Source organism: Haematobia irritans, chromosome 1 (genome assembly GCF_050003625.1).
Source record: "Haematobia irritans isolate KBUSLIRL chromosome 1, ASM5000362v1, whole genome shotgun sequence".
NCBI classification, from domain to species: domain Eukaryota; kingdom Metazoa; phylum Arthropoda; class Insecta; order Diptera; family Muscidae; genus Haematobia; species Haematobia irritans.
Window position 1 is genome coordinate 280,775,514 of NC_134397.1, and position 25,463 is coordinate 280,800,976.

General features: G+C 34.7%; 2 protein-coding genes across 7 annotated transcripts in view; one reads left to right on the forward strand and one right to left on the reverse strand.

Annotated features, from left to right (window-relative positions):
* The window catches only part of LOC142227896 (putative multidrug resistance-associated protein lethal(2)03659), a 67,056-nt gene extending 47,949 nt beyond the window's left edge, over nt 1–19,107 (forward strand). Inside the window, exons 2-7 of the mRNA XM_075298135.1 lie at nt 9,515–9,745; nt 12,571–14,481; nt 14,544–14,859; nt 16,775–16,925; nt 16,981–17,929; nt 17,997–19,107. Of these exons, the coding sequence (XP_075154250.1) occupies nt 9,672–9,745; nt 12,571–14,481; nt 14,544–14,859; nt 16,775–16,925; nt 16,981–17,929; nt 17,997–18,279 (3,684 nt within the window). The 5' untranslated portion in view covers nt 9,515–9,671 and the 3' untranslated portion in view covers nt 18,280–19,107. The remainder of the gene's footprint in view (nt 1–9,514; nt 9,746–12,570; nt 14,482–14,543; nt 14,860–16,774; nt 16,926–16,980; nt 17,930–17,996) is intronic.
* A 692-nt stretch (nt 19,108–19,799) lies between these two features.
* The window catches only part of jus (EB domain-containing julius seizure protein), a 140,904-nt gene continuing 135,240 nt past the window's right edge, over nt 19,800–25,463 (reverse strand). For 3 of the 6 annotated variants that reach the window (XR_012720012.1, XR_012720008.1, XR_012720010.1), the window contains exon 8: nt 23,728–23,866. Coding sequence is in view for 3 of the 6 variants with exons in the window: in XM_075298166.1 (XP_075154281.1) it covers nt 23,509–23,530; nt 23,593–23,866 (296 nt within the window). In the remaining 3 variants the exon portion in view is untranslated. Of the gene's footprint in view, nt 23,531–23,592; nt 23,867–25,463 lie in introns of those variants that run through there. The other 3 variants (XM_075298166.1, XM_075298148.1, XM_075298156.1) reach the window with 2 other exon arrangements.

The following is a 25,463-nucleotide window of genomic DNA, read 5'->3' on the forward strand; positions in this document are numbered from 1 at the left end:
GCTGATGTAAGGGATCAACATTACATATATTATTAGTTGTCCAGTTGTCGAAATTCCAACAACGTTATAATCGGACATTTCTAACTCGAGATATATTGTGTTTAGAGAAAAAAGAGCAAAATTTTTTCGAATTCAGCAGCTCAAAATACATAAGAAAAGTTGGTTTTCATCAAGTGTACATGAATTTTTTTTGTAAACTTGTGTAATCGTAGCATAAGGCGATTTCTAATTTATTCAACTGTCTAAATGTATGCCACATCAAAGTTGGGTTCCCTTTGACCGGGATCCCGGGAATTTCGAAAAAATCCCGCTTTACCGGGAATGAAAAAAGTCAGGGAAAAAGAAAACCCTACTGAGTAGTGCCGAATTACTTATGATCAAAAATATTTTGATTTGATAACGATGAAAAACAATAATAGTGCCCTTCAGTGAGACATTTGTGATTTGAATTTAAAGAGCACGATAACAGTGAGTTTTGTAGACGTACCTTTAATATGGCCGAATATAGAAATACGTGGTGCAGTGTACAAAAGATTAAACCACATTATTGGCTAGCTAATTTTAGTTCGGACCATACGTCATGGTGCGTTTGCCCGCGATATAGACTATCATTCACAACTTTGGAGGCAGTCTGTCAAATAAGTGTGTGGTTGTTGTTTCACAGAGGTTTATTTTTAGCAATAGTTCGAGGGCAACAAATTGTTTTGCAATATTATATACAATAGATAATAATATTTCCAGTTAATACAATTACCCTGAGCACCTTTGGAACGGATAAAGATACCGGCATAATTTTTTCTGTGTGTGAAAGCAGAAATTTTGCACAGGCGGTAGAATTAACATTCTATCTATGCATACCGAATTTCGGATTAGATTTAGTTATAGCTTCCATATATATTTTACGCCCGATATGTACATATATGGCCCCTGAAGCCAGGTTTTTTCTCTGATTTGGAGTGTATTTGTCAGTTTGGTTTAAATCGGTTCAGATTTAAAGTTTTAAAGTTTTTGGGGCAAGGAACAATTTTTTTTAATTTTTTATTTTTATGGAAATTAAAAATATGAATTGAAACCTTTATAACTTTTGAACTAACTATGATATCATTATGATTTCTTTTGAGTTTTCGGTGTTTTTAAAAACGGATTTAAATTGGATAAAAATCCTGAATGGAGCGAAAACATGAAATTTTTCGTGAATCTTGTTTTAACGGCTCTAAACCACTTACAAAAAACAAATTGAGCATTGTAGACACATTATCGGCGAACCTATACAATCGTTGCTTATTTCTTTTATGCCTGATGAAAGTGATAGAGGATATTCAAAAGTAAAAGCCGTTTGCTATATGTGCTACCATGGTGAGAAAAAAAAGGAAGCGTCCTACAAGGCAAAAATGTGGGCAATGTAAAAATCCAGTCTGTGTGGAGCACACCTGGATGCAAACCAAATGCTACAGTTGCCCATAATATATATATTTTAAGTTGTTATTTCCTCTTCTTTTATTTGTATTATTTTCATATGAAATAATTTAAAACAAATCAACTAAATGTATCTTAAACCACAATATTTACATTTGTAAATAGTGGCAGATTTTGAAGAAAAATAAAAAAAATGTATTGAAAAATTGCGATATTGTAAAAATATTGTTAAATTTGTACATATTATGAAAGAGCACGACAAATTAGCCACTGATTGTTGAAATGGCAAGAGTGTCAAAAATGAAATATTTACATTTGTGCATAGTGCCAAAGCTAGGAATATACTAACAACATTTACCAAATTTCAGCCGAATCGGATGAAATTTGCTTCTCTTAGAGCAATCGCAAGCCAAATTTGGGGGTCCGTTTATATGTGCGGTGCGGTTTATGGGTTGATGGCATCATTGGATCACACAGCATGCCTAACAGTGGAGCTATGGAGAGCCCAACATTTCATTTCACGTGTGGGACCGGTCAATTGGACTATATTTTGTGGGGACACGTTAAAACTCATTTCTATACAGACAACCTCACTTCAACTAGTGAGATGCCGGCCAAAATGTTGCAAAGAGTATGCCAAAATTGGATCATTTGAAGCGCAGTCGCGTTCGACATTTGAATGAAATGATCTTCAAACTCTAAATTATATGAACCGTACTATCGATTTCATGTATTTTTCTGAATTTTAAGGGTGTGAAGATAAAGTTTTTTTCTAAAGTTGTTTTAGCGAAGACACAAACCACTTTAATTTTTTTGCATTTTCGTTTTTGTTGCGAATTTAAGACTTCTTTGCAACAGATTAAATATATTTTGCTTCATTACACATTTTCTGAACGAAAATGCGTGTATACTTAACATAATTTTGAGCAAAAAGTTATTTAGAGTAATATAGATGCAATTCAAAAATATATAAGATGGATTTTACATTCATTGGACTTTTTCGGGCAATTCTAGGAAGAGTTAAAAAGCAAAAGTGGGTATAGGGCATTAGCTCGGAGATAGGAGAATTCCCTCGCAACGAGGGCAGAGGCGTAGGTCATCTAGTTAATGAGATAAAGGGGCGCACATTCATGTAAATTCTAATAACTATAAAACCGTTTTGGGCATAGTTTTTAAACACATTTAATTGATTCTATTAGCTTTAAGGGCGTAGAAGACTATTCTGGAGATTCCATGAGCGTAGCTGGGCTTTAAGTCTGTGGGTCGATTTTCGAGCATTTCTAGGAAGAATTAAAAGGCAAAAGTGGGTATACCACATTAGCCCCAAGCCAGGATAATCCTCTCCCTCAAATACCAGAGGCGTAGGTCATCTAGTTAACGAGATAAAAAGGGGGACATTAATGTATTTTCTAACAGCTAAAAATCATTGCTGGGGCATAGTTTTTACAAAATTTTAATTGATTCTATTAGCTTTAAGGGTGTAGAAGACTATTCTGAAGATTCCATGAGCGTAGCTGGGCTTCAAGTCTGAGGGGGGTCAATTATATTTAGGCCAATTTTGTGGGTCGATTTTCGAGCATTTCTGGGAAGAGTTAAAAGGCAAAAGTGGATATAGCACATTAGCCCCAAGCCAGGAGAATCTCTATCCCATTAACTTTTCTCCGTTCACAGATGAGGCACGCTCATGGGACGTTCACTGCGGGATGCTCCACGAGTGCAGCTACCTACGTATACCTACTTTAGTTCGTTGTCGTGGGATGTAAATAGGTGAAAATCGGTGTTGAAAATAGTTGAAATTGTAACAAAAAGTACTTTTACCCCCTTGACTTTTCTCTTCTCACAGATGAGGTACGCCCATGGGCCTTTCACTGGGGGATGCTCCAAGGGTGCAGCTACCTACGTATACCCACTTTAGTTCGTTGTCGTGGGTTGTAAATAGGTGAAAATCCATATCGAAATTTTTCATAAAATTACTTAGCCCCCTTTTAAAATTGAAATAAGCTACGTTTATGGAAATATAACGGTAGCTTTCTTCTCAATCTGGGCTTTCTATTTATTTCAAAATTTAAAAGAAATTGTATCCATAATGCGTTCAAAAACGGGCATAAAAGTTGATTTGAACCCCCCCTGATTTCTTCTCTCACAGATGACCTACGCCCATGGGATTTTCAGTGGGGTACGCTCGACAGTTGGAGTTACCAACGTGTACCCCCTTTGGTTCGTTCTCGTCTATCAGACATAGCCAAAAAGAGGCTTGAACAGTTTAGGCATATAATTGGGTTTTAACTCACTCTATTTTAAAGTCGTAAATATAAAATAATTAACAAAATTTGTTCATATTTGATTGCATTTAGTCTATCAGCAACAAATCACGACGAAATTTGGTTGATTAAATAGGTGAAAATCCATATCGAAATTGTTCATAAAATTACTTAGCCCCCTTTTAAAATTGAAATAAGCTACGTTTATGGAAATATAACGGTAGCTTTCTTCTCAATCTGGATCTAAAAACTATGCCCCAGCAATGATTTTTAGCTGTTAGAAAATACATTAATGTCCCCCTTTTTATCTCGTTAACTAGATGACCTACGCCTCTGGTATTTGGGAGAGAGGATTCTCCTGGCTTGGGGCTAATGTGCTATACCTACTTTTGCCTTTTAACTCTTCCTAGAAATGCTCGAAAATCGACCCTCAAAATTGGCCTAAATATAATTGACCCCCCCTCAGGCTTAAAGCCCAGCTACGCTCATGGAATCTCCAGAATAGTCTTCTACGCCCTTAAAGCTAATAGAATCAATTAAATTTGTTTAAAAACTATGCCCCAGAACGGTTTTATAGTTATTAGAATGTGCCCCCCTTTATCTCATTAACTAGATGACCTACGCCTCTGCCCTCGTTGCGGGGGAGTTCTCCTATATCCGAGCTAATGCCCTATACCCACTTTTGCTTTTTAACTCTTCCTAGAAATGCCCGAAAAAGTCCAATGAATGTAATATCCATCTTTCCATATTTTTTTGAATTGCATCTATATTTTTTCTCCAAATTATGTTAAGTACACGGATGAAAAAGACAGTTTTTCATATGTTTGGCTATAAACATTATAGGTTTGGAAAACAAATTTTTAAACACAATATTTTTGAGTGCAAGCATATAATGTTCATAAACTAGCATAACATGTTTGGGACATATATGTTAATATGTTACAACATATTATGTTTGGGACATAAAATGTTTTTAAATATAATATGCTTGGATGCAAACAGATATTAATTTAGAAATAGCCTATAAACATATATGTGTTTAGTAGCTTGGAGCGCTATTTAACAGGGAGCGATATTGAATTAAGTTGGTGGTTGTTGCTTGTTATTACAAAATTAACATTTTATTTTTCTTTGGGCAATTGATCAGCTACTTCTTTGATCCTTACAAACTGTGTGGTCCGCTGTTCGAATCCCCGTCCGGCAAAAGGTAAAATTAAAATAAAAAAAATCATACAATTGAATAATTTCTTCTACAATGTTTGTATTACAGAAAAAGGTGCTAAGAACTAAAAAATCTCGTGCACGGATGAAAAAGGCTGTTTTTCATATGTTTGGCTATAAACATTATATGTTTGGAACACAAATTTTTAAACACAATATTTTTGAGTGCAAGCATATAATGTTCATAAACTAGCATAACATGTTTGGGACATATATGTTAATATGTTAGAACATATTATGTTTGGGACATAAAATGTTTGTAAATATAATATGCTTGGATGCAAACATATACTAATTTAGAAATAGCCTATAAACATATATGTGTTTAGTAGCTTGGAGCGCTATTTAACAGGGAGCGATATTGAATTAAGTTGGTGGTTGTTGCTTGTTATTACAAAATTAACATTTTATTTTTCCTTGGGCAATTGATCAGCTACTTCTTTGATCCTTACAAACTGTGTGGTCCGCTGTTCGAATCCCCGTCCGGCAAAAGGTAAAATTAAAATAAAAAAAATCATACAATTGAATAATTTCTTCTACAATGTTTGTATTACAGAAAAAGGTGCTAAGAACTAAAAAATCTCGTGGAAGTGAGAAAGATGTGGGGGAATATACAATTAGGCAGAAACAAAATTTTGAGCATTCAGGTCGAAAACCTATGTTGTTAGCACCTATATTACCTGTTTATTTTCATAATTCATTATGATTGTAAATATATAAATAAATAAATAAAATTTTGAGCACAATATTGTTTGGGAGAATTTTTTTTAAGCATATAATATTTTTGGGTGGAAAATGCTTCCAAACATATTATATGTTCACATAATAACATATTGTTTTTTGGAAGACAATATTGTTGAATTTGGATGCAAAAATACAAAATGTTTGGAACTTAGACTACCCAAACATATATTGTTTAGACCAATATGCTTTCAAACATATTATATATTGGAAGAGATCAAACATATAAATGTTTGGGCAATACCCAAAAATGTATATGCTTGAAGCAAAATATGTTTGGGAGTATATGTTACAGAAGCGATTTTTTGTGAGCGTGTGGAAGTGAGAAAGATGTGGGGGAATATATAATTGGGCAGAATCAAAATTTTGAGCATTCAGGTCGAAAACCTATGTTGTTAGCACCTATATTACCTGTTTATTTTCATAATTCATTATGATTGTAAATATATAAATAAATAAATAAAATTTTGAGCACAATATTGTTTGGGAGAATTTTTTAAGCATATAATATTTTTGGGTGCAAAATGCTTCCAAACATATTATATGTTCACATAATAACATATTGTTTTTTGGAAGACAACATTATTGCATTTGGATGCAAAAATACAAAATGTTTGGAAATTGACTACCCAAACATATATTGTTTAGACCAATATGCTTTCAAACATATTATACATTGGAAGAGATGAAACATATAAATGTTTGGGCAATAGCCAAAAATGTATATGCTTGAAGCAAAATATGTTTGGGAGTATATGTTACAGAAGCGATTTTTTGTGAGCGTGTATACACGCATTTTCGTTCAGAAAATGTGTAATGAAGCAAAATATATTTAATTTGTTGCAAAAAAGTCTTAAATTTGCAACGAAAATACCAAAAAATTAAAGTGGTTTGTGTCTTCGCTAAAACAACTTTAACTTCACACCCTTCTGAATTTTATGTACATATTTATCTGATTTTTTCCATATTTTTTATACCCTCCATCATAGGATGGGGGTATATTAACTTTGTCATTCCGTTTGTAACACATCGAAATATTGCTCTAAGACCCCATAAAGTATATATATTCTGGGTCGTGGTGAAATTCTGAGTCGATGTAAGCATGTCCGTCCGTCCGTCTGTTGAAATCACGCTAACTTCCGAACGAACAAGCTATCGACTTGAAACTTGGCACAAGTAGTTGTTATCGATGTAGGTCGAATGGCTGAAATTTGGTACATGGTGTTGGTATATGGTCTCTAACAACCATGCAAAAATTGGTCCACATCGGTCCATAAGTATATATAGCCCCCATATAAACCGATCCCCAGATTTTGCTTGCGGAGCCTAAAAGAGAAGCAAATTTCATCCGATCCGGCTGAAATTTGGTACATGGTGTTGGTATATGTTCTCTAACAACCATGCAAAAATTGGTCCACATCGGTCCATAATTATATATAGCCCCCATATAAACCGATCCCCAGATTTTGCTTGCGGAGCCTAAAAGAGAAGCAAATTTCATCCGATCCAGCTGAAATTTGGTACAAGGTGTTGGTATATGTTTTCTAACAACCATGCAAAAATTGGTCCACATCGGTCCATAATTATATATAACCCCCATATAAACCGATCCCCAGATTTGGCTTGCGGAGCCTCAAAGATAAGAAAATTTCATCCGATCCGGCTGAAATTTGGTACATGATGTTGGTATATGGTCTCTAACAAGCATGCAAAAATTGGTCCATATCGGTACTTAATTATATATAGCCCCCATATAAACCGATACCCAGATTTGGCTTGTGGAGCCTCTAAGAGAAGCATATTTCATCCGATCCGGCTGAAATTTGGTACATGGTGTTGGTATATGGTCTCTAACAATCATGCAAAAATTGGTCCACATCGGTCCATAATTATATATAACCCCCATATAAACCGATCCCCAGATTTGGCTTGCGAAGTCTCCAAGAGAAGCAAATTTCATCCAAGCCGGTTGTAATGTGGAACATGGTGTTAGTATATGATCTTTAACAACCGTGCCAGAATTGGTCCATATCGGTCCATAATTATATATAGCCCCCATATAAAACGTTCTCCAGATTTGACCTCCGGAGCCTCTTGGAGGAGCAAAATTCATCCGATCCGGTTCAAATTAGGAAAGTGCTGTTAGTATATGGTCGCTAACAACCATACCAAAATTGGTCCAATCACACAAAAATTGGTCCATATCGGTTCATAATCATGGTTGCCACTAAGCCAAAAATAATCTACCAAAATTTTATTTCTATAAAAATTTTGTCAAAATGTTTCTATAGAAAATTTTGTCAAAATTTTATTTCTAGAGAAAATTTTGTTAAAATTTTATTCGGTTCATAATAAAATTTTCATCATTTTCAAAATTTTATTTCTATAGAAAATTTTGTTCAAATTTTATTCGGTTCATAATCATGGTTGCCACTCGAGCCACAAATAATCTACCAAGATTTTATTTCTATAGAAAATTTTGTCAAAAGTTTATTTCTATAGAAAATTTTGTTAAAATTTTATTTCTGTAGAAATTTTTGTCAAAATTTTCTTTCTATAGAATATTTTGTCAAAATTTTTTTTTATAGAAAATTTTGTGAAAATTTTATTTCTATAGAAAATTTTGTTAAAATTTTATTTCTGTAGAATATTTTGTCAAAATTTTATGTCTACTTTGTCAAACTGAATTATATACGTATTGGATCGATCTTTTTTGATTTAATATATACCACGTATGGACTTACATACAATTTAGAAGATGGTGTTAGGAGGTTTTAAGATACCTTGCCATCGGCAAGCGTTACCGCAACTTAAGTAATTCGATTGCGGATGGCAGTGTTTTGAAGAAGTTTCTACGTAATCCATGATGGAGGGTACATAATAGAGGTGTGCACGTGACACGAAATTGTCGTGACTCACGACTCACGCGTGAGTCACGCTGATGTTGACGGCGTGAGTGTGCGTGAGCGTGATTAACCAACCAAATGTCGTGCGGGAGCGTGAGTCACGAAAATAATATCTCCGTGAGTGTGCGTGAGTAACGAATTTCGGAAAAACACGCTCACGAAAATAATCCAGCTTACGAACATAAAATATTTGCGAGTTGAATTTATTTATAATTTTAGTGACATCCTAAGTGTTAACGGTCTCGATTTTAATCATACACACATTTTCAGTCAAGTTCTATAGGTAAAATACTCATAAAATTATTCGTGAGTCACGAGGTTTCTCGTGAGTCACGACATTTTTCGTGAGTCACGATATTTTTCGTGCGTGAATAAGATTTCTCCGTCGTGAGTGTGCGTGAGCGTGAGTAAAATATTACTCACGTGCACATCTCTAGTACATAAGCTTCGGCCTGGCCGAACTTACGGCCGTATATACTTGTTATGGCTAAAAAATCACGCTTTAAACCATCTTTAAAGACATTAATTTTAAGGGAGTTGAATATAGCGAAGTTCGACTGTACTTAATTACGACTCAGACCATGCATTTGGGACGAATTGACGAAGAAATTTGGCCCTATTTCACAATTCCCTCGAATTTTCTTTGTCGAGACACTAGTTAATCTGGCTTCTACTGAAAAACTTCTTGTCAGCCCCCTTAATGTTGACACCCAAATGAAAGCACTAGTGTTTTTTCTGTTTATCGGCATCGGCATGTTATCTACCGAAATATAAATTAAACTGAGTATTTTAGCCGGGAACACATATATAAAAGCTGGAAGGGATTTCTAGCTGTCAATCAAGGCTATCAGACAGTGGATTGTGTCAATAGTTTATGACTTGTTTTTCTCAGGTTTCATTTGGTTTCAATTCCATATGAATGCCATTCATTTATTGCGCCGTAATGACAAATATTCTCCACGCTTGCAGGTGGGCACGTGATACATTTAAGAGAGGCTATAGAGACCAATTGCAGCCAGATGATTTGTATGCTCACCTTCCCACATTGGACAGTAGGAATGTGTCCCAAGGTCTAATCAAACATTGGGAAAAGGAAGTTCGTCGAAAAAACCCAAATCTGTTGCATATGATTTTCAGAGCTTATGGATGGAAATTTGTTCCAATTTGTATTTTATACTCAATGTTGGAGATATCTATACAGTAAGTATTTAAGAATAGTTTTGTTGTACTCCTTTTTTCCAATATATGACTTAAGTGTTCCCAAAAAAATTTGTTTTAGTAAAAAAACTGCTAAAACAGCAGTATTTTGTATTAATAACTATGGAAATACAACATTCCTTACAGACTACTAGTCAGAGTTTTTCAATTAATAAGCCCACACTTTGGGATTCGGTACAGAGTTGTTAATTTGATCAAGTGCAACATTTGGCAACCCATAATTTCACTGGGACTCACTCTCCATAATTCCCATCATTGACCGACGCTCCGATTTCATAACGTTTGAACGCCGGATTTTCATCAGCCAAAAGCAACCCAACTAGGAAGGCTTTAGAAAAGATACAGATCGCCGCTTCACTCATTAACAGCACAAAACCATTCAAGACGCTGGCCCCGACTACGACTAATGGTAAAGCGGGAAATACACAGAGCTGAGTAGTTGGTCAGTCGTACGTGAAATTTTGAGATAGAAAGTCAAGACTTCGTAGAGTGAAACAAGGAGTTAACCAAGGTTGGGTGATATCTGTGGCACTATTCAATCTCAACCTATTCTGTATACCTTCCCCACTCTCGATTGTACATTCATAGCATCCGGGACCATAGTTGATGACATCTGCGATCGATTAAACATTTACCTTTTGATTTTACCAGTGATTTCATTGCTAAGAATTTGGAAGATATCCGCCACCAGTTGAATGTCAGAGTCGATGGCGTAACAATATCGATTGCGAACTACACCAAGATTCACGGGTCACAGTTATTTTAAGTCGTCTGTCCCCGCCACTGCAATTTGTTATTAGATCTGCGATAGAAACATCAGTGTGGACGGGTCGGGACGCTGCCCTTAGAACTGCAACAGTGTGTCTCCATAGTACACCAGTGGATCATCTTAATGTGGAGATTAAGATCAATCCCTGCGTAGACACATTTTTTTCGCTCCGCTCCGGAGAAAAAAAATCGCTCCGCTCCGAAATAAAAAATAGCTCCGCTCCTTTTTAGAGAAAATTATAGCACACACTGCATTATTTTTTCACTGACTCGGATGAAATTTGCTCCTCCAAGAGGCTCCAAAACCAAATCTAGGGATCGGTTTATATGGGGGCTATATATGATTATGGACTGATATGGATCACTTTTGGCATAGTTGTTATATATCATATACTACCGCCACGTACCAAATTTCAACCAGATCGGATGAATTTTGCTTCTCCAAAAGGCACCAAAGGTCAAATCTGGGGATCGGTTTCTATGGGGGCTCTATATGTAATTATGGACTGATATGAACCAATTCTTGCATGGTTGTTGGATACTATATACTAACATCACGTATCAAATTTCAATCGGATCGGATGAATTTTGCTCTTCCAGGGGGCTCCGCAAGTCAAATCTGGAATCGGTTTATATGGGGCCTATATATAATTATTGACCGATTTCGTCCAATTTTTGCATGGGTGTTTGAGGCCATATATTAACACCACGTACCAAATGTCAACTGAATCAGATGAATTTTCGTCTTCCAAGAGGCTCCTCAAGCAAAATCGGGGGATCGGTTTATATGGGGGCTATATATAATTATGGACTGATGTGGACCAATTTTTGCGTGGTTGTTAGACACCATATACTAACACCATGTACCAAATTTCAACCGGATCGGATGAAATTTGCTTCTCTTAAAGGCTCCGCAAGCCAAATCGGACCGATGTGGACCAATTTTTGCATGGTTGTTAGAGAAAGGGTGATACGGTAAAAATTTGGTCAAGGGAAAACGCGTGTAAATCGGTGAAATCGTTTGTTTAAAAAAGCAAATTAAATTTCTTTTTCAAGTTCAATGAGTATAAAATTCAGGAAAAATATTCAGTTAGGCTTTCGCTTTTCCAAATCCGAATTGCCGGGCCTCACGCTTGACACCTGCCATCAGATTTTGTACAGCCACCTTGTCCACCTTCTTCGCCAATTTTAACTAAACAGTATAACAAACGCTGGCATCACGCCGATGTCATAAAAATAAGTAATTTTTAATAATTTCGACAAATTCAAAAAAAATTATTAGACATAATTAAGTTTTTCCACTTGTTAAAGAAAATTTTGTAGTTTGAAGGAAAAAATTGGAGTTCAAAATTGCAAGAATGTCTTTAGTAACATACGAAGTTCATGATGAACGCATTTGTAGTAAAATTTACAAATTTAAAGAAATATTGAAGTATTTTGTGGAAGACACGAATTTAGTTAATCTTTATCCTTCATTTGTGTATATTTTTTCCTCGGTTTTAGTTAATTTAACTAACGTACACAAAAAATTATTATAGTAGAGGAAACTTTCTCCAAACATAATAATTCCATGAACTAAACGAAGGTTAAATTGGCTTTAGTGAAATAGAGAGTTCACTTTTTTTGAGTGCACACTGTTATAGTTATCATGGGAGTGCATTATTTCAGCAGCAACAGAAGGGGTGCATGTTGGAAATCAGATGTACCAACAGCAGACAAACTTAAATTTGATGACTTCACCCACGACGATGATAGAAATCCCTTGACACAGCGCAGCGCAATCATTACAATCAAAAAGCCTCTGGAAATGTGAAGAGCAAATTTTAAAAACGTTTAGAACTAATCGATTTTGCGATAGATATGGTATAACAAAAGCATACCATTCAGCAACTCACATATGTTCTAAAGGCAATGCATCTTTGTCTGAAACAAGGCAATTAGAAATTTTTCGCTTTTCCTATAATGTCCACCCATATGCATAATTTAATTAAACTTTTTTTTATAATTTACAATTTATTTTTTGTTTTTTTTTTTTTTAGCTCTTCTCAGCCGCTGTTTTTGGGCGGTTTGGTATCATATTTTGCTGAAGGACAAACGAGTGTTACCAAACGCGAAGCCTATCTTTACGCAATGGGGATTGTTTTGTGTTCACTTGTGGCTACATTGTGTTTCCATCCCTTCATGTTTTATTTATTTGAGGTGGGAACGCGAATTCGACTAGCATGTTCTGGGCTTGTATACCGAAAATGTCTTCGATCTTCTGTGACTGCCGACAACAGTGGGATGAGTGGTTTTGCTATCGCAGTACTCTCTACAGATTTGCCTCAGTTCGATATGACGTTCTACTTCTTTCACGATTTATGGAAAGGTCCTATAGAAGGGTGCGTTATGGGCTACCTTATGTATTTACAAATCGGCTGGCCTGCAGTTGTGGGATTGGCTTCTATCATTATATTCATACCGCTACAAGCTTGGGCTGCCAAAGCGTCGGCTTTCTTTCGGCACGAATCGGCTGAGTATGGAGATGATAGAGTGAAATTGATGAATGAGATCATAACTGCTATGCAGGTGATTAAGATGTATGCATGGGAGAAGTCATTTGCAAAACTGATTGCCTTGATCCGTAAAAAGGAGGTAAAGGCTATACGAGGTTCCATGAATATATACGCCGCCTTACAGTGCACGAATATGATATCGAAACTGGCTCTGTTCTTGAGTCTTGTGGCATATGTGTTTACCGGGGAAATAGTGACGGCGAAAAAGGTTTTCATTGTGTCGTCGTATTATGATGTACTGAATGACTCGTTACTTCATTTTTGGCCTTTGGCAGTTACGACGTGGGCCGAAACAGTAGTATGTGCACGCCGCGTTGTCACATTTTTAATGCAAAGTGAAGACCCTGCTGATGGCGGCATAGAAAACTTTGGAATGGATGATGATGAGGAGAAGGGTAATTTTTGTGGACGCGTACATAATCCCAGAGCTATTAAAAAAGGTGTGATGCTACACAATTTGACGGCTAGCTGGGACAAAGTGGAGACCGATAAGCGCCGTCATCATATCGACAATGTAAGTGCTACTATCACTGAGAAACAGTTTGTGGGAATAGTGGGAAACGTGGGGTCGGGAAAAACCACTTTGTTAAATGCCATACTAGGTGAGTTGGAAATCATATATGGCAATGTTGAAGTGAACGGTGTGGTGAGTTATGCACCCCAGGAAGCTTGGATATTCGAAGCATCGATTAGAGATAATATCACCTTTGTGGAGAAGTACGAAGAATCTCGATATAAAGCTGTAATACATGCCTGTGAACTAGAAAGGGACATAGAGCTCTTCCCATATGGCGACTCAACAATTGTGGGCGAACGAGGTATTAGTTTGAGTGGTGGACAGAAGGCTCGTGTAAGTTTGGCCCGTGCTGTTTATAAACAAGCGGATATTTATATCTTTGATGATCCTCTTTCCGCCGTGGACTCTCAAGTGGGAAAGAAGTTACTACAACAGTGCTTCAATCGTTTCCTGGGTGACAAAATTCGAATCCTCGTCACACATCACATACAGCATCTAAAGAATACCGACCATTTGATTTTAATGGAAAATGGCACTACAACCGAACAGGGATCGTACGAAGCTTTGAAAAATACCATCACATTCCGCGTTCTGTTAGAGCAGGAGGATGAAGACTTTAAAAGCAACCTCAAACAAGTCGATAGCATAGTTGGAGTTGCAAAAGGGGAAACGGTGAAAACGGACGAAAAACGTGTTGAGCTGAAAGTTGATAAGGGCGAGGATCGCAAGGAGAATCAAATGAAGGGATCAGTGAAAATGCATACATATATGGCATATTTTCACGCTCTTGGTATGCCTTGGGTAATATTTTTGGTATTTATGCTCTTTATTATGGCCAGAGGATGTCAGGCCGCTATGGACATTTTCATTTCAAGATGGTAAGTGCTGTAATTTCATTAAAGCAAATGTGGAAGCTTTCAAACTAGTTTTTTCTTATAAGGGCTACCTTTGAGGAATCATTGCCCATGGAAAATGACACCTATTCTGATTATATGGCCAAGCGGAAGCGTCTCATTCTTATCTACACCATATTCATTGTGTGCACTTTGCTACTTTACATATTGCGTACTTTTGGATTCTTCATGATTTGCCTGAAGATTTCATTGCGGCTTCATGATAGCCTCTTCAATGGAATAATTCGATCTTTTATGTATTTCTTCAACACAAACCCTTCGGGGCGGATTCTTAATCGGTTTTCCAGTGACATTACAAATATAGATGTAGCGTTACCCCAGGCTATGCTGGATTCCATACAGGTAAGTGTGTAGAAATTCATCACAAAAGTAGTAATACTTTCCTCCCTAAACGAAGTTTGAAATTAAAAAAAAAATCTATTGGCACCTTTCAGAAGACTTTAAAGTAGTTTGCGGTATATATGACCTACTACTAAATATATGGGGAATCGAATATCAATTTTTTTACTCACTGATTTGAACAGAATTCACAGGGTGTGTGGACGAGATCCTGTGCATTTCCATTGCTGACATAGCATAGTTTCTTATTACTTTCTCTCCGTATGTCACTTTCACTTACTATCTGCGGCGTATGCACCATTACCAAATTTTACAAACAACAGTAGTTCCAAATCGCTTTTTTTAAATAATTCTGTAACTTTTGAATAGATTAAGATATCAACATAACTTGTTCTCTGTGTCAAAGCTGAGATGTATCTAAAGGGTGATTCTTTTGAGGTTAGGATTTTCATGCATTAGTATTTGACAGATCACGTGGGATTTCAGACATGGTGTCAAAGAGAAAGATGCTCAGTATGCTTTGACATTTCATCATGAATAGACTTACGATCTGCCACAACGTCGAATTTTCAGTGAATGGGCCCTAGAAAAGTTGGCAGAAAATCCGCTTTTTTATCGACAAATTTTGGTTAGCGATGAGGCTCATTTCTGGTTGAATGGCTACGTAAATAAGCAAAATTGCCGCATTTGGAGTGAAGAGCAACCAGAAGCCGTTCAAGAACTGCCCATGCATCCCGAAAAATGCACTGTTTGGTGTGGTTTGTACGCTGGTGGAATCATTGGACCGTATTTTTTCAAAGATGCTGTTGGACGCAACGTTACGGTGAATGGCGATCGCTATCGTTCGATGCTAACAAACTTTTTGTTGCCAAAAATGGAAGAACTGAACTTGGTTGACATGTGGTTTCAACAAGATGGCGCTACATGCCACACAGCTCGCGATTCTATGGCCATTTTGAGGGAAAACTTCGGAGAACAATTCATCTCAAGAAATGGACCGGTAAGTTGGCCACCAAGATCATGCGATTTGACGCCCTTAGACTATTTTTTGTGGGCCTACGTCAAGTCTAAAGTCTAAAGAAATAAGCCAGCAACTATTCCAGCTTTGGAAGACAACATTTCCGAAGAAATTCGGGCTATTCCGGCCGAAATGCTCGAAAAAGTTGCCCAAAATTGGACTTTCCGAATGGACCACCTAAGACGCAGCCGCGGTCAACATTTAAATGAAATTATCTTCAAAAAGTAAATGTCATGGACCAATCTAACGTTTCAAATAAAGAACCGATGAGATTTTGCAAATTTTATGCGTTTTTTTTAAAAAAAAAGTTATCAAGCTCTTAACAAATCACCCTTTAGAAGGACAGTTTCAAGATCGATTATTCTTAACTGCATTCCTTATAAAATTCTACGTATTCTAGAGGAGAAATATGTGTACCTTTGTGCTTTAGATTCAAAACAATACCGAACCAATACCACTTGTTTCGAAAAATGTACCAAAACATTGACGGACTCACACCAAATTCGACACACCTATTAATGGACCAAAAACACCGCTACGTTTTGAATTTGATGTAAATCGGATAAAAGTTTTAATGTTTATGTGCTGAAGACCACAACTTGTCGACGATGACTAAATAATAGGTAAATGTGTTATCGATCCAATAAACATTCATGTGGCCGAGCACTGTCGTCCGGATAAATTTATAGTCTGGACAGTGCATAATTGATAAGAGCGAAGTTCAGCACTGGGGATGTCACAATTAAAAAAATAAAATTATTTTCATAGTAAATGATTTATTTACTATGAAAATACAACTAGTAATTATGTGCAATAATCCTTAGTAAATGACGAACTCTACTTCATTAATCTCTGTGACTTTTACCATTTTTATTAATGAGCTATGCCTTCCACTTGCAGTTCTTCGTCAATGCATTTGCTGTGCTTGTAGTTGTAGCTCTCGCTAATTATTGGCTACTCATACCGGCATTCATAATGATTGTCTTACTCTATTTCTGCCGCAATTTATATATTGGAGCCAGTCGTAGTCTGAAGCGAATTGAAGTTATGAGTGAGTTTGGGTGAAGCTATAGTTTTGAATTCCGTAAATATTGTCATATTTTTAGCTCGCAGTCCGGTGTATTCTCACACCAACCAGACGTTTCAGGGACTCACAACAATTCGTGCACTCAATGCTACACATCAATTGGAGATGGAGTTTCATAGCCATCAGAACAACAATACTTCAGCCCTGTATCTATATGTTACGACAAATCGAGCATTTGCATTTTGGACCGATTTGATTTGTGTCCTGTATATATTTGCTGTGACATTCTCGTTCCTCTTTATAAACCACGGGTTCTACAGTGGAGACGTTGGCTTGGCCATTACACAATCGATGTCACTTGTGATAATGTGCCAGTGGGGTATGCGACAAACGGCTGAAATGGAAAATAATATGACGAGTGTTGAGCGAGTAATGGAATATATAGAGCTTCCAGCTGAGCCTGCTTTGGAAACAGATGTACATATAAATCTACCTGAATCCTGGCCTGAGATGGGTCGCATTTATTTCAAGGATCTGAAATTGAAATATTCCCATGAAGGTGAATATATATTGAAAGCTTTGAATTTCTCCATTAGACCTATGGAAAAAGTCGGTATAGTTGGAAGGACAGGTGCTGGTAAATCATCTATCATACAGGCTATTTTCCGTTTGGCGCAAAATGAGGGTCTACTTGACATTGATGGGTTTGACATAAGCACTTTGGGGTTACACGACCTTCGTAGCCGCATTTCAATCATTCCTCAGGAACCCATATTGTTTTCGGGAACATTACGATATAATCTTGACCCTTTCGACGACAGAACAGACGAGGAAATCTGGCAGGCTCTTGACGATGTTAAGCTAAAGAGCTATGTAAAATCTCTCAAAGGTGGATTATCCGCAAGAATGTACGACGGCGGCTCGAATTTTAGTATGGGTCAGAGGCAATTAGTGTGTATGGCGAGGGCGATTTTAAGGCATAATAAAATCCTCATAATGGACGAAGCAACGGCCAACGTGGATCCAGAGTAAGTATACACTACTTCCAAATACCTCTGCTCATTTCCGACTATATTGCCCACTATTATTTCACAGAACTGACAAATTCATTCAAGAGGCCATACATACGAAATTTGAAAAGTGTACAGTTCTTACCATAGCTCATCGCCTGCATACGGTAATGGATAATGATCGAGTTTTAGTCATGGATGCCGGTAGGGTTGTCGAGTTAGGTCATCCCTATCAATTACTCGAAAACCCAGATGGGTATCTGCATCAATTTGTAGAGAAAACTGGTCCAGGCACCGCGAAGCACTTGCGGTATATTGCAGAACAAAGCTATCGGAAGCGAGTTACAAGCAAACAATCAGAAACCTAGAAATAATCATTACTACATATACGATGTGAGAGAATAGATTTTTCTCCATTATTTGTTTGCACTAGTTGAGTAATAATGGAGAAACAAATGAGTGATAAACCTAGCAATTTAAGAGACTGTTGAACTATGAATCTATCTGTTACTATTCAATTTGACTACTAATCAATCCAAGAAGAAATAAACTCAAGTTTATTGTCTTTGGCAATAACGTAAACAAATGACCATAAACTAGTTTGATTACTGGTTTACTTTATTGCCACCTACACATACAGTGTGAATGTACTCGCCAATTCAATGCAAAATATTTAAATGTTTATTTTCGGTGAAATGTATTATTAAAGAAAAAAAAAAGTAACCGTGAAAAAATGGAAATATTTATTGCTTGGTTAGCTTGGCACAAAAACTTCTTATGTTATTACAGTGTATCGCCGAACAGTTATATTTAAAGTTTAATTTTACATTTATATTGTATTATATTTTTCTCATAAAAGGGAGTAAATAACATTAAATTATATATATACCTAACAAACAGTAACTCATCAAAATTCTAAAGTGTAAATAATCGAAAGGTGATTTGTCAAATAATGTAAAAGTCGAAAGGCCGAGTTCGAAAGTTCATCTCATTGAAATCCTTATACAGTACCATTCTTGTTTTTAAAAAATAAAACGTCCATTTTTGATTGTATTGTTAGTAAGTTATGGTATAGTAGTTTATTATAATAAAATGATTTCTTATTGGTATTCACTTAGTTTGCAGTATTACTTGTATTCTTTTGTTGTTTTCGTTTTGTTTAAAATAAAATGGCGTTATTATTATTTCACAAACGATTTCAGTTTGTGTTGTATTATTTGTTGTTCTATTATTATAAACGTATTATAACTTTTATGTATATAAATTAGCTAATTTTTATAATATTTGTAGTGTTTTGCATTATATTTCAAAGAAAGACGACACAAAACAATGGATATGAAAGGTGTCATAGTGGTAAAACTCTACAAATGAGTGAAAGAGAAGATTGCTTGATTTTATTTCATTTCATTAGTGATTTGAATGTGATAGAGTGCATGGTACAAGTAATTTATAAGGTCTTCCAATATATTAGTCCATATTAGTTGTGTTCCTTTACTTTGGCGTCAAAGCTGCAGTAGGTAAAGGAACACAACTGTTGCTATTTGACATTGTTCTGCAGTTTGTATTTGTTATTTTATTTTTAGGCTAATTATTTGTACCATAATAGTGTTTTCTTATTTCTCAAATTACAAAAAAGGTTCTTGGTTTTTATTTTGAAAATCCAGTAGAAGACATTGATTGGTTTGGTGTTGAGATTGCAGTTGAAATTCGTATATGAATTTATAAACTTAAAAAAATATATGTGCAAGACTATATTTGCAAGACATCCCACGAAAAAGAAAAGTTTGGACTTTTCTCCTCTGTTCAAGCAGATGTATGGTCTAAATTAGTCACTTTCCAGATCTGAATGTAAAGTCGTTAATACGATATAAAATAAACAAACGCTATGTTATTTTTAATAATGTTGAATGTTTTATTAGTATAAATATTTCTCGCTATTAACTTGAATCGAAAGTATACTACAAGCTACTTCTGTTTGTTCTTTGCATTGTATGTAAGTATGTCATAATTCAGTAGACTATTGATTAACATTTTGTTGTTTTGTTTTTCTTAATTCTATTAAGCTAAATTGTAATGTATATGTATGTATATTGTTTTAGTAGGTATGCACGTATGTAAAAATTGATTACTTTTAAAGATCTTTTTTTTTTTTTGAAAACAAAAAAGTTTTGAAATTCTTCCCCAAACTTCAAAACCAAATTTGTTTTCATTTTACAAAAATTTGTTTTAGCAAAGCATTTTCTTAAAATTCGTTGAAATTTTAACTAAATCACAAGTATGTTTTTGATGTTGTTGTCGGGGGAGAAGGATTTCTGTTAAAAACATCCCATTTCTAAAATATCCATAGAAATCTCGTTTACACTTAAATCTCGATTTAATAATTTGTTTCTTTATAAATATTTAATTTAAACCCTACTTTACTTTTTTGCTAATACTTTGAAGCTATAGACGTGTGATCTGTCATCGTTTGCGATTGATTGTTTGTTCAAAATAGAAACAAAAATACAATGGAGTTTGTTTGCTGTTATTTTATAGGCTACCATGTTTCTTTGGCGATGTTTTTCATTTTTGAGTTCAAAACTTTGTCACAGCTTTTCGGTTGAGCTTTTAAAAATGTCTCTGCCAACATGGCAATTTAAGAAGCCCCATTTAAATGGGAATTACACCCTGAATATTGCCAGGGAAACGTCCCTAACCATTTTCTATTTCCCGTGAGACCCTAAATGTTACAGGAAATTTGATATCATATCGACAAAATGAGTATGAAATAAATCTCTAATATTTACTGGTTTTTTGTATGAACATCTACATAAATATGAAATAATGGGAATCAATTGTATAAAAATTTTATTAATGCAGTTTGATACCTCTAAAGTTCAAAAGTTATGACAAAAAAATTCAATACAATGTCTATCTGTTCTCATGTGGTTCACCATACGGTTTTGATGATTTGGAATTTCTTAATGGTAATAAATATCTTCCCCGTAAATATATATTTATTTGATTATCAATTAAGAATTCACAATTGTGACGGCATTCTAATTATGAAATGAAATGTGAAACACTAAAGGCGATTATATTTTTCTCACATCTTGTCAAAATTAAATTGATGGAGATGTTTTAAAGCATTCATTACGTAAAATTTTGCCTTATAAAATTAAATGGCTAAACAAGTAACCGTGAACATAGTACCCTCCTTTTGGTGAGAGATAAAATAACTTTTTTATTTTAAATTTACTGTAATTTAAAATAACATTAAATTCCTAAGAAAATGTTTTCGCCCTAAAAGAAAAAAATGTTTGTAAGACGGTGCATGGATAAATTATCTTTGATCGATTTGCATTTTTTTTATAATAATGGTGTTCGGGCGGCCATAAATTTTTATTCAATAAACAACTTTTTTCATTGCAAACAAAACCATTTTCTTTTGCTCTAAATGACTCGCCAGAGTAAGAAAACCAACTAATTTGCTCTATATTTGTATGTAATATTTTAAACGAAAAGTGTTCATAGCTCTAAATATTTTGTAATGGAAAAGATGGAAGGGTATTTCATCATACAGAAGTTACATTTAAATATCTGCTGATTTTTTACATAGAGCTCGCTGGCAGAACTGCCGAACCTATAATGTTTATAGCTTCTTTCGGACCATATTGATAACGTACCCAATTAAGAAGAGAGGGATACATTTTTATATAACTTCTTATATCAAAATCAAGCGTCCGAGATATGAATGACACTTGTTTGTATTTATGTTGTTTTGCCCTGAATATTTCAAATATGGCTAAAAACTAATTTTCTGGGGTGTCTCCGTTTTTGGGGAAACGGGGAAAAACAGCTTACAACAAAATTCTCCATGGATACTTTTATATAATAATGATGATTTTTTCAATATGGTTTTTTGTGTGCAGGTATTTTTACGTGTATTTTATTATACTATATACGTACACAACGTTTTATTTGAATGTTATATATATATATATATTTTTTGTTAATTAATAACTGATTTAAAATGTTTCCCTAATGTTATTTTCTTGTTGAGTTATAAACCAAAACTGTTATTCTTTGCTTTTATAGAGAGTGTTGTTTGTTCATTTTAAATTGCTAATTAAAAAATAGTTAATATTTATATATTTTTAATAAATAACTAGCATTAGAATGTATATATGTTGTTTGTATATATTAATATATATGTGTATATATAGTTAGTATATAATAATGTATAGAGTTCATGTATAATATAGAGAGTTGAATGTAAATATTTTCTTTATTTTGGATTTCCTTTGAAAGTGTTTAGAGAGCTTTTGGGCGCTTAATCATATAAATATACTTTGATTTTATAAATATAACGATTTATAAAATAATGTTTGAGTTTTAGTGATTCTATTGTTTTTTATTTTTGTTTTTCTCGAAAAGAAAACCGAAGGAAGTGAAACAAAATAAAACAAATAAGGAAATATAGATCGTTTGAAACGCATATTTTGATTCGAAAATATGGTCCCGAAGTTTGTGTTTTTTTTCTAGTTTTATTAAATTCTACTAAGACATTTGTAGTGCTAAGGGTGAGGCATTTGATTTTTTTTTGAGAAGAGCAGTTTGACCGAATGTGGAGTATAATTGGGGTGTGCGATGATGTATGATTTGAATGTCTTCCAGAATCTTAAAAATTTTGAGAGATGAAACTATCCTCCAATTAGCATTTGAAAAGGCTTTGTAGATCGTTTGTTTTCAGCTACTCTACGTAATAGTGTCATGTTGACAACTGTAAATTTCGTTCCTATTTCGCTAGACCTACCATTTATTTTATGTAAGTATCTACGTAACTAGTTGTGACTTGGAAAAAGAAAAGCTAATAGAAACTGTATAATGTATAACATTGAGGCAAAGGATTTCCGACTTCCTTACTTGCTTGCTTCTAAGCCTATAAACTCTTTCTTTTGCAATTGCTTTTGGGAAAAAAACAGGAATAATTGCGTTTCTCTTACAACTCTAGGAAATTTTCTTATGCAGATGATAATATATTATATCTAAAAATCGCTTGTTTTTGTTAAATTGAAGTAAACCGAAATCATGTTGCTGTATTTTTATTTTTCCTTTATTTTGTTATAATGAATTTGTTATGCAAGTTTTTTTTTGTTTAAATAGTTTTGTTGTTTGATTGTAATAATAAATCAGCGTTGTCAAATTTCTTTTGGTTTTTAGTGTATTAAAGGCAATATTTTTTGGTTTTGTTTTCGTGGTTGTTTAAAATGTTCTTGTTGTATTGTTTTAAAAGGATGCTGAATTAAAATTAAAAAAAAAAACATTTTCTTATTTATTTGTTTGTTTTAGTCGAAAGTTAGCTACGAGCAAGGACCTGATGATAAGTCCTTCGTTTGCTGTAATGGCATTCTTATGCTTTTTCTTCGTGTTTTAGTTTCATTTTAATAAGAGTGCGTTACATTTTTGTATTTGTTAATGGTTATTTTTATTGTTACTTTCAAAAAATACAAATGAAATATTCTTTCGTTCATTAATTATTTGCTATGTTTAAAGCATATTCCATTATTTTTGTAGTTGTTTAATTGGTTGTGTGAGTGTGCATTCGTGCATATATCTTACACATACACACGAGATCTACTGAAAATGCATATGTGAGTATGGCAACCATTGTTTTTTACGTGTTGCAGTGATCCACTTACTTTTCTGGCTCTATAATGTCCACGGAAATACTTTCGGCGACGGGATTTGCTATAATATTTGGTTGTTGTTGTTGCACCATTGCCTCAGGCAGCGGGAGGTGTTGGGTATGATGCTGTGGATGTTGTTGTTGAAGATGGTGATGATGCTGAGGGTGATAGGTTGAACCCTTCCTCTCGTGATGACCATTATTTACGGCTGGAGATACAGAGTTACTGCGTGTTGACCTTAACGAAGTCGCCGAAGCATTACTGCCATGAGAATTCGAGCGTGATCCTGTAATTAGATTGGGTTGGTCCACCAAAAAAGTGGGTTTGTTTTACACGGATAATTTTACAATAGTATCTCTAACTTTGGGTAAAACTCCAACTATATCCCATACACATATGTCGATGTTCTTTAATTAAAATATTCATGTGATTTTTATCATGTTATTACTTAGTTTTCGATCAATCAATAAAGACTATTATTACTATAAAGACTACGAAGGTTTTCAATAATTAACATGTTTTAGTTTTATTAACATTTTTGACAATTATTAAATATTTATAAGGCAGAACACCGGCGATATGTAAGATTATGAGTTTATATGTACAATGCATCTGAAACTAAAATATAGGAATTAAATCGACAAACAACGCAATAATTTTGTTTACTTTATTTTGGGTGCATAGTGCAGTTACAAATGTTCAACACCGTATTAATTTATAACTTTAGGTGGTAATAAAATAAAACCATATTTATTAAAGTTACAAGTAACTTGTAAGTAATATTGTCGCCTTTTCTACTTTGAAATGAATGCTCTCATTGGACAAACTGTTGCTACCAGCGGAATATCGCTAATCATTCTAATTCACAATAGCATACTTTTTTGTGACTTTCTCCAGTATATGGTGGCAAATATGCACATACAAATTTATATTCAGGGCTGTGGAGTCGGAGTCTGAAGATTTTGCTGGAGTCGGAGCCGGAGTCGTATACATTTTGCTCGAGTCCGACTCCGGCGAAACAAAATTTGAAAAACACTTCATATCTTTGTAACAAAACAAATATGTTACGTATCTCGTATTTCGACAAATTAGATTCGATTGGGGTTTTTAATCGAACAACGAAAAACGAAGTACTGGATTTCAGGCCATTCAAAGTGTATTTATATGGGTGAAATTTCACGGTGATATAAAGAGTAGGTTTTACTAGAATTTGGGCTGAATTGATCAGTTGTATATACCATTTTTAACATATAAAACTATCAAATTTTAAATTTTAAGCCTATATATACTCTTGATAAAGGTACAATTTTAAGGCAATGTAGCAGTAGAGCCTAACGTTCTAAATTTTTGACAGGCATGTTGAGTTCGAAGATGGGTCATACCGAACAATTTTGTGATATAGCACCTATATATAAACCATCTCCGATTTCTTTTAAGCAATTTTTCCCAGTCTAAAAGTTTCATAAGATTTGTCAGAAATTTTGAGTTATTTGAGATCCATAAATAAATGCGGAAATTTCCCGTCGGCCCAGATTTTGTATATGGAGATAATTATTTGAGAAATGAGATGTCCTTTGAAGCTGTAATTTTAAATTAAAAAAAAACCTCTGCCGCCATCTGAGGCGGACTTTTGGGAGAAAGTTTGTTGTCATCAATGTCACTCGAAATTCTTTACATTAAATTAATGGTCTCTAACGTCCATAACTGATAGACCATTTATAAATCGATGTTTCACCATTTTACTTCTATAGAAACAATATTCGTAACTGTCCACCTAACTCCTGTCATCTGTTGTATGGTAGCGGTTATTTAAAATTCCGCCCTTCCTAATGTATGACAGTTTATGTTTGTTTTATATATCCGACACATTACATTTTTCAACA